This window comes from Myotis davidii, unplaced genomic scaffold (genome assembly GCF_000327345.1).
Source record: "Myotis davidii unplaced genomic scaffold, ASM32734v1 scaffold208, whole genome shotgun sequence".
Lineage (NCBI taxonomy): Eukaryota > Metazoa > Chordata > Mammalia > Chiroptera > Vespertilionidae > Myotis > Myotis davidii.
The window spans coordinates 512,278-521,875 of NW_006299706.1; the positions used below are offsets into that span (position 1 = coordinate 512,278).

A 9,598-nucleotide genomic window follows, 5' to 3' on the forward strand; every position below is an offset into this window, starting at 1 on the left:
AGCGGAGATCTGAGCCTCAGTAAACTCTACCCTGATCGCCTAAGAATTTTTCCTACTCTCTTGGGAGAAGTCTGACAAGAGGGTCTAAGGAAGTGGAAATGATACTTTGTCATCTAGGTGCTGGTCAGCAGGGGGCACTATTGAACCTCCCTTTGCCCTAGTGAAAAAGCAGACCTCATCTTCGACAAACCAACGGGCTGTTGAAACACCATGCATTCCAGAGGCTGGTAGATTTGAACAGATAATCTTCTCTTGATCCAGGGAAACAGGTGGATTGACTCTGATAGCCTTAAAAAGCAGGATGGATGGGCAGAACGGAGTCCAGTGCTATTGTTTTCATGGTGACCAACAATACAACAATAGATCCCTCCTCTTCCCAGCCCTCCCACGTCCTGTACTTAAAATAGAGTGTAATGACTCTATGTCCTAACCATTGCATTCCTCTTTCCCCTTGTTATACAGTAATTGGTTTCTAATTTCATCTCGTATTGAAAGGACCTTAGCCGTGGTTGCCCAACAAAACAATGTGAATGTTCTTACTACCACTGAACTATACATATGAAATGAATATACTCAGTATGCTTAGGTGAGGGATGACGTGTGTGTGTGTGTGTGTGTGTGTGTGTGTGTAAAACAGGACAGAATTTATCCCCAGGAAGTTCCCGTATCTTTCCAATGATACTTATTTATTATCTAGAGCAGTGGTTCTCAACCTTCCTAATGCCGCGACCCTTTAATACAGTTCCTCATGTTGTGGTGACCCCCAATTTCATTGTTACAAATTGAACATAATGAAAGCATAGTGATCAATCACAAAAACAATATGTAATTATGTATGTGTTTTCCGATGGTCTTAGGCGACCCCTGTGAGAGGGTCGTTCGACCCCCAAAGGGGTCGCGACCCACAGGTTGAGAACCGCTGCTCTAGGTCACATTGACCTCCCAAGATCTCAGGTTTAGACTTGTTTGTTCTCTTCGTTGCTCCTGAAAACACCTGCTCAAGCCCACATACTATTTCAGCCTAAAGATTTCCCAGGGATTTGTTACCAACATCTTACAAAATGTTATCAACCTGCTATTGTGCCAGTTTGCAAAAGCTACCCCCATGCCTGTTTATTAGAACAGAGAGATCTGCCCATTTACACCTGGAACCTCGGTTAGGCAACGGCAGCAGGCCATCAAGCATTTGCCCAAAGCCCTAGGGGTAACCTGTGTTGGTTGCAATTTTATGAGAAGGGTGAGTTCATCGTTTGCAGTGGTGTAAACTTTTGGGAACTATGAATACCTATACTGTACATGATCCTCTTAGTGTCTCTGACCTCTGACAGGGTATATTTAACAACACTCACCACTTCCCCAGGCCATTGAAAGTGGTGAAGAGCCACAGAGGAGGCCAGAAACCTAACAGCAATGAGGCCAAATGTGAGGATCGGAAAACATTTGTGAGTGGCCTACTCTGTCTTTCTAGCTATTTTCCAAAGCCAAATGTAATTTAAAAAAACATGCTCTACCCTAGCCAGTCTGGCTCAGTGGATAGAGCATCGGCCCGAAGACTGAAGGGTCCCGGGTTCAATACCAGTCAAAGGCACATGCCTTGGTTGCAGGCTCATTCCCTGGCCCTGGTCAGAGTGCTGCATGCGAATGTTTCTCTCTGTCTCTCCCCCTCCCTTCTACTCTCTCTAAAAATCCATGGGGGACATATCCTTGGGTGAGGATTCACAAAAATAAAAAAACACACGCTACTATTTTCCTGTTAATTCAGAGCTGAGAATTGACTATTTCCATCAATACCAGGACATTCTTTTATTGCTAAGATACGTATGGTACTTTTCTATGTAATCTCGCATTTATCTTTGTGGTGAATTTCAAGTTTGAAGTGAACGAAAGTAGGTGGTTATGGGATAAAATAAAGTGGAAAAGAGAATTTATTTCCTTTCCAAATGGGAAAATTCAGCTCTAGAGAAGCTGAGCAATCTAGTCAAGGTCACAGAGTGAGGTCTGTGGTGATACCTTTACCCTCTAAGCTTACCCCACATCTAAGAGTCCATCTTATTTCTATTATAGTCTATCGTTCTAAGGTCCTCTCTGCTGCCCCATGAACAATGCTTCCTGTAGCATCTCTGAAGCGTAAGGGCAGATGTCCACATTAGCCAAGATAAGTAAACCGAGATGAGGCCAGGGTCAATGTGACCTTCTTTGTCCCATTATGAAAACTGAGCTGCCTCTGCTGGGCAGTTAGGAGATGAGAGTTTCCCTATTAATACACATATCTACGTGCCAAGCCTTGGGCACAAAAGCGAAGAATGCGGCCTGGGGGAGGAGGTGGGATAAGTGATAGTATTCTGGACGTAGAGTCCCTTCCCTTTGTCCAGGTCCTGGAAAAGATCACGGAATTCCTAGGTTGGGGTGAGACCAAAATAAGAGACTTCTATGTGCCTTTAAGAAAGTACATATCTGCCGTTACAAGGATATGCCAGCATGTGGTTATATGCTGTAATGTATGTGGGCATCTATGTCTACATTCTGTGAATCCACACGTATGTATGACCAAGTGTGTTTGGAATTTAGTCATATTAACATGAAGATCTTATATGTGTGGGTGAACCGCCCGCGCCCCCCATCTCTCTAATACTCACGTCCGCTGCCTTCTTCTCGGCCAGCTCCAGCTTCTCCTGCGCATCCTTCAAAGCTTCGGAATACTTGTCCAGCTCATCTTCCGTCCCTTTCAGCTTCTTCTGCATTGCTGCCAGCTCATCTTCTAACTACAGGAGCCGTGAGAGTCACACACACAAGACATGCATACACAACAGTGCCCGGCTCAGACCCTGGGAACTTGAGCTCTGACAGACCCCTGAGCTGTCACCAGAATGACACACTTTCTCTCCAGTTACTTCCAGCCAGCTGCCCCAGGAGCTTTGCTGGTCTTGTCCTGTCGCCCTGTGATCTCTGATCCTAAGATGATCCAGTCCTGCCAGGTTTTCATCTAAGACTCTGGGATGGTAAATATATTAGGGGGATAGGTACCTATAACTCCATCTAAGGGAAAAGCGTTGCTGTATGCCCAGGTCCCACCTCTTCCTCTAGAAATCAGGACTCTAACAAAATGTGATCGGCTCTCGCTTAAATCAGGGAGACACACTCTCGCTCCGAAGGGGACACTAACGTTCCCAAGGTCACACGGGCAGCCTGAGCTGGATACCCTCATTGTCCTCTGCCCATCAGGTCCCAGTGGTCACTGCCTCTCCCACGAAAGCTCTCTTCCGTTGCACAATCTCGCTCGCCCGTAGGTGGGAGACCCCGGTCCCAGCGCCTACCTGTTTGCTCCTTTCCTCTGCCTGCTTCTGCTCGGCCTCCGCCTGCTCGGCCCGGTCTAGGGCGTTCTCCTTGTCCAGCTTCAACATCTGCATCTTTTTCTTGATGGCCTCCATCATGAGCCGCGGCCGCTGCTGAGCTCACCGGCGAACACCAGAGAACGGAGACGAGGGCCAGAGAGGAGGTGCTGCTGGCTGAGTGACGGGGAGCCCCCCAGACTTGAGCCTTTATCTCTGCTCCTGGCTCCACCTCTTGTTCCTAATATAGTCCTTCCAGATCCCTCCAGCCCATCATTGTTCTCCGGGGGGAACACGGGGTGAGACACTTTCATGGACTGACATCACCAGCAGAGAAAAAATGGGGGAACAGCTGAGGCCGATTTTAGACAATGGAAAGTGGGGGAGGGGGAGGCTCTTGCTGACCCTGAGACTTTCCACTCACTCTGGGCAGCTCTATGGGTGTTGTTGTTTTTTTAAAGAGGGGCGGGGAGGGGGGGGCGGAGAGGTGAACATGGAAATAGAGAAAGGTACTTTGGTAATTCTAGACTGGTAGTTTTCACTCAAAGGGTCCTACTTGCTCTTCCGTTTCCCCTTCCTCTCACCTGGACTGTGTTGGGTGCTGATCAGACACCACCGTTGAATTTCACCTTTTGATTTCTGGTATTTTGGAAGCTTGAGCAACAGTAAAAAGGGGAGGTCACTCATGATCCTGAAAATTCCCCCAAATCCCCTGATCAAATTACGGCGTTATTTTGAGAGCCTCTAATTGGCAGGGAGGTCTGTTCCTCCCCCTTAAGAGCCACAGGGATGGGGTAAGAGGGTAGAGTGGAGATCTGGAAGGCCATCCCAGAGCTTCAAGTGGGGTGGGAGAGAGAATCAGGGCATGGGCAGAAGAGTCTAGATGGGACCATGCCCTCTGTTTGCCCATAGTGATCTTTAAATAGAACTTTGAGCCAAACCGGTTTGGCTCAGTGGATAGAGCGTCTGCCTGAGGACTGAAAGGTCCCGGGTTCGATTCCGGTCAAGGGCACGTACCTTGGTTGCGGGCACATCCCCAGTAGGAGGTGTGCAGGAGGCGGCTGGTCAATGTTTCTCTCTCATCGATGTTTCTAACTCCCTATCCCTCTCCCTTCCTCTCTGTAAAAAATCAATAAAATATATTAAAAAAAAATAAATAGAACTTTGATACCCGCACACACCGAGGCCTGTGTTGCTCCTCTCCTCTTCTCACCCTCTGCTCCCTTCATATCCGCCACCCCCACCTCCCACGCACTCATCATGCTAGTCATCATTGCCAGCGTTATTCTGCCCAGCTTCGTTCCCGGCCATGTTCATTCTTCCACTTGGAGCCTTGTCACGGACAGGTGGCGATGGATCCCAGGACACTGGCACCATACAATCGGAGAAAATGCCAAGAGCGAGGGGGACACTGTTCAAGGTGACCAGAGCTATCAGGGAAGAATATAAATGGCTCTAATCAGTCATTATGCCAAGGATAGATGGGTCGTGTTAATACTAAGCCCCAGCAATGGGGGAACTGAGACAGAGGGCAAAACTGGAGTCCACTCTTGAGAGCTTCCAGTCACTAGAGGTTAGATGGGCCGATAGACCATCAGCTAACTCTTGAAGGAGAGCAGAGAAATTAAGGACTCCTACTGTGGGACTCAGAAACAAGACAGTCCCGGGGTCAGGAGGCAGTGGCTAAGAAAGGGGGCTGCAGGGGGTGGGCGCGGGCTGGGAGAGGTCAATGGGAGGAAAAGGAGACATGTGTAATACTTTCAACAATAAAGAATTTTTTAAAAGGGGTTGCATGTTGGATAAAGAGGAGAAAAATATAAGGGACAGGAGAAGATCACTTTGGGTACAAGGAAAAGATAGAGGAAGATTAGATACTCAAATAAATACCAGCCCTCCAGCTTAAGATTGCAATCCATGTGGGCTGTTCTTCCAGGTGGATCCTGGAGGAAGAGGTTCCGTAAAAATCACAGGAGCCCCAGACCCCAAGAGGTAGGAAAGAGTTTGATGCCAGATTGCCCACTGCTGTAAGAATATGTTTGACATTTAGTTGGTTCCTAATTAAACAACCCAATATCAAACATATCACACAGAAGCAGGCAGGAGAGCTTTGGGGGTCACCTGCCTCTTCCCCACTGCAAAGGAGGGTCAGAGTAGATCCAGCAGCACCCAGGCTGGCTAGCTGGAGGGTCCGCTCCTGGGGGAAGGGCACCGACTCCTGCCCTGGGCCTCCCAAGACAGCCAGTTCTTACTCATCTGCCCTTCGTGCCACCCCTGTCTCAGCTCCTCTCTTACCAGTGCCTGGCCTTTGCTGGATCACGTCGGGCTAACACAGGAAGCTATCTGGCAGGGCTCCACCTCCGGCCCCCGTCCTTCTTCTCCCCCTGATGTCACGGCCCCAGTGCCCCGGGGATCAGTGGTGTCAGCAGCTCCTTGTCAGCCTTGCCACCTGCTCTCCTCAGCTCCCTCCCAGCTGCCCCTGAGGCTTTTCCAGAGTGGGGCTGGAAGCTTGTGCATTCTGCTTTCCTCTTCCAACAGAACTCCTAACCTTTCCAAGTCACCTCCACAAGATAGCCGAGGGCCTTTCCGTGGGAACCATCCTGGCACCTTTCTGCTCTTAAGTACTACAAATGAGTCGCTGTGAAAGGGAGACACTTCTAGAATGCTTGGCTGCTTCTTCCCACCATCTTGTCCCTTCTCACCTTCTCCCAACGTCCTCCAGGTCCTTCTTAAAGTCACCCTTGGATGTCCAGAAGAGGAGTGACATGTCGTATTAGCAGGCTCCAGCCTGGGCTCCAGAGATGTATGGTCCCCCTGCCCGGCTCATTGAAACTACGACGACGTGAGGAGGTCAAGGGTGAGGGAGGAAACCCTCTGCCAGGAAGCAGCCTGCATTCCTTAGGGCTCTCTTCTCCTGAGGCTTCTCCCACCCCTGGACATGCTCCTCTAAAGGTCTTCCCTCACAGGAATGCAGCCTGATCACTTTCTGGGAGGTTTTTCTTCTGAAGGGAATCAAATCTGTTGAATGGCATGTGGCAGGCAGATGCTTCTCTCTACTATGGCAGCAAGGAGCCCAAGTTATAGCTACGCTAGAGGTGGGGGTAGTGGGGGGCTTGGGTGGAGTCTGGGGGTGGGAGGAGGATGCCCTGCTTGAGCCCCTAGGCCTGTTCCATGTGTCCTTGTTCCCATTAGTCTGGACACTCCCCTCCGCCCCCTGGCCCCCACATATACCAACTCCACAGTGCCCTTGATCTAGATAGATAGCTTGTCCCAAGCCCCAGTCAATTCCTGTTGTGTGGCTCCTGCCTTCCAGGGGAAGACTAACCCATGGTGTCTGAGCCCCAAGGTAGGAACCATGGCGTTGTCGTCTTATGGCCTGTTCCTTTATGACTCTCAGTGAAGGGTTGTGTGTAGCTTTTACCTTGTTGACCTTCCCTTTTACCCTTACTCCTCCAGTCCTAGTTCCCTTCTCTGAGAAAGCTGACTACCCGCAGAGCCTGGGAGAGAGGCTGGGGAAAGGACTAGCGGGAACTGAAAGGACTTCCGTGTTTGGGGCACGAGGGTAACAGATGCAGAGGTAGGAATAGTGATGTAGGGGGAACAGCTCCCTGAAAAGGAGACTGGACGGCATAACGAGGCAGAAACAGCAGACGGCCTCTGATGAAAGCTTCCTGTTTCTCCTGGAAGGACCCTCTCTGCAGCCATTTCATTACCAGGGGAGCTGGGGAAGGCACCAGCCACAGAGGACAAGGGGCCCGGATGGGTGAACTACTCAGCTGATGTGATGAGAACCGACAGGGGAGGCAGAGAGGATCAGAAGCGACGGGCTTTGTAGGAGGCCAGCCTGCCAATACTGGAGCCGGCCCGGCACTGACAAGCCCTGGGGAAAGGGGCCAAGGTCAGGGATCAAGGCAGAGAGGGCTGGGTGTTCTGTGGGTCCAAATGAACAGAGGAAAGAGAAATGAAAGGGGTTGGCGAGGAAGTGTGGTGGGAGGCGGGGCGGGGGCCGGGGAGCCGTTAATGGAGCCCAAATAAAAGGAAAACCAGCCCTGGCCAGGTAGCTCGGTTGATTAAAGCATCATCCCAGTCCACTGAGGTTGCGGTTTTGTGTGTGTGTGTTTTGTTAATCCTCACCCGAGGATATTTTTCCATTGGCTTTTTAGAGAGAGTGGAAGAGAGAGAGAGAGGAAAAGACAGAGAGAAACATTGATGTGAGAGAAACACATCAATTGGTTGCCTCCTGTATGCGCCCCTACCAGGGCCTGGGCTGGGGAGGAGCCTGCAACCAAGGTACACGTCCTAGACTGGCATTCAACTGGGGGGGGGGGCCTCTGGCCGAGGCTCTATCTACTGAGCCAAACCCTCTAGGGCCGAGAGTTTGACATATCTGCCCTACATCCATTGCCTTATTTAATCCTCTTAATAACCCTAGGAGGAGATGGGTGTTATTGTCCCCGTTTTCAGAAGAGGATATTGAGGCTCAGGGAATTAACGTATACATGATGACAGCAACTAGAAGCCAGACCTTGAACCCACACTCAACTCCAAAGCCTGTGCTCATCCCTGTACCTTGCTGCGTTGTGCTCCTCGTCAGTAGGGCATGTAGGGAGAGAACGGAGGAGAAGCTCTGAAAGTTGGGAAAAAAGAGGGTCCCTTGCCTCCAAATGGGCAACCTACTCAGGCCCGTGGGTATGGACACGACCTCTGAACCGGTCCCAATGGAAAGAGGCAGAAGGTGCTGGAGCCCGGGCTCAAGTGGCGGCGGCAGGAAGGGAGTGGGGTTTACTCCGCCATCTCCCTGGTACCCAGAGCTACAGGGGAAAGGGGACTCTGGTCCCTCTCCCAGGCGCCCTCAACATGCACCACTTCGCCCAAGCAGCTTAGCTTCTGTCTGTTTTATGTCACGGCCATCAGGTAAGGCCTTGTCTGCGGAAAGCACTCATTGTGGAAACCCTTTGAAGTCCCCTGCTCAAGGTCAGCCCTCAGGCCCTTGCAAGCTTGCCTGGCCCTGGATTTCGGAGAATGGAGGCCGTTCTCCCAATTCTCCCCAACACAGGGAGCTCCTTATGGAGCCAAGTGCACGCCTGCCTCCTGGTGTGATGACCTTGCCTCCAAAGGGACAACAGACACAGGCCTGTGGGTGTAGAGAGGACCCTGAGCCGGCTCCAAATGGGGCGAGGCAGAAGGTGCTGGAGCCCAGGTTCAAGTGGAGGTGGCAGGAAGGGGGTGGGCTTTGCTCGTGCCCAGCCCTGTGCCTGGTGCTCAGTCCAGATCCTCTCCAATCCAACCAGAGGTGCCTCTTTGCTCCCTCCCTCTCTCCCTCCCTCCTTCCTTCTTGCTTTACTGAGCACCTGTCTATGCGAGGCGCTGGGCTACAAAGGCAAAGCTAGCATCCCCAAGACCTCACCGCCCCGTGAGAGCATCATCAAGAAAAGGGCTGTGACCGCGGTGGGTGCAGGATGCAGGGGGAGCCCCTGGGGACTCAGGGGAGCTTCTCCAGTGGAGTTAAAGCCGCTGGGACCTGAAGGCTGAGGAAGGGCATTCCAGATGGAGGGAACTGCATGCGGGAAGGCAGGGAGGCAGGGAAGAGCCCGCCTGGTCTGGGAACTGTGGGAGGGCGATGGAGTCCGGGTCCAGGAAATCCGCTGGGTGAGGTTGGGGTCCCAGAACCCACTCCCTGGGCCCTCTGCCTTCTTGACCTCCTTTGCTCCCGGCTAGGAAGAGGCCCCGGCCCAGCTACACAAATGGCTGCTTTGACATTGGAGAGGGAGTGAGCAAGGAGGGGCCAGCTGGTGTGTGTTCAGGGATTGCTTCTCAGAAACCTGCCCCTCATCATCATCTCCTCTTCCTCCTCCTCCTCCTCTGACACCATGGCAACTGGGAGGCAGCTGGGGGAGCCACCTGTGAGCTGGGCTGAGTTGAGGGGGAGGTTGGCTGGAGGTGACCCCTGTGAAAGGGTTGTTCGACCCCCAAAGGGGTCGTTACCCACAGGTTGAGAACTGCTGCCTTAGGGGAAGGCCCGGGAGGGAGGTTAAGGGCGGGGCTGGGAGTGCCCTGCATCATCCTGCAGCGGGGGGCTGGGCAAGGCAGCGGAGAGTCCCTGAGCCACTGGCCTGCCCTCCCACCAAGCAGCCTGCCTGGTGTGCCCACTGCACTGTCGCTGCGGAGGAGCGCCAGGGAGCAGGAGACAGGGCCCAGGCACAGACACAGGGATGATCTCCCTGTGAGCCCTGCAGTGAGAAGTCTGGGGTGGGGGCTGCGGGGGCTCCCCT

General features: G+C 52.1%; 1 protein-coding gene across 9 annotated transcripts in view; it reads right to left on the reverse strand.

Moving 5' to 3' along the window:
• TPM3 (tropomyosin 3) overlaps positions 1 to 3,520 on the reverse strand; it is a 27,872-nt gene extending 24,352 nt beyond the window's left edge. For 2 of the 9 annotated variants that reach the window (XM_015571741.1, XM_006775628.2), the window contains exons 1-2: positions 3,315 to 3,519; positions 2,637 to 2,762 (exon numbers count right to left, since the gene is read on the reverse strand). In XM_015571741.1, coding sequence (XP_015427227.1) covers positions 2,637 to 2,762; positions 3,315 to 3,431 — 243 coding nt within the window. In that variant the 5' untranslated portion in view covers positions 3,432 to 3,519. Of the gene's footprint in view, positions 1 to 2,636; positions 2,763 to 3,314 lie in introns of all 9 variants that reach the window. The other 7 variants (XM_015571738.1, XM_015571739.1, XM_015571742.1 and 4 more) reach the window with 5 other exon arrangements.
• Between the last annotated feature and the right edge of the window lie 6,078 nt (positions 3,521 to 9,598).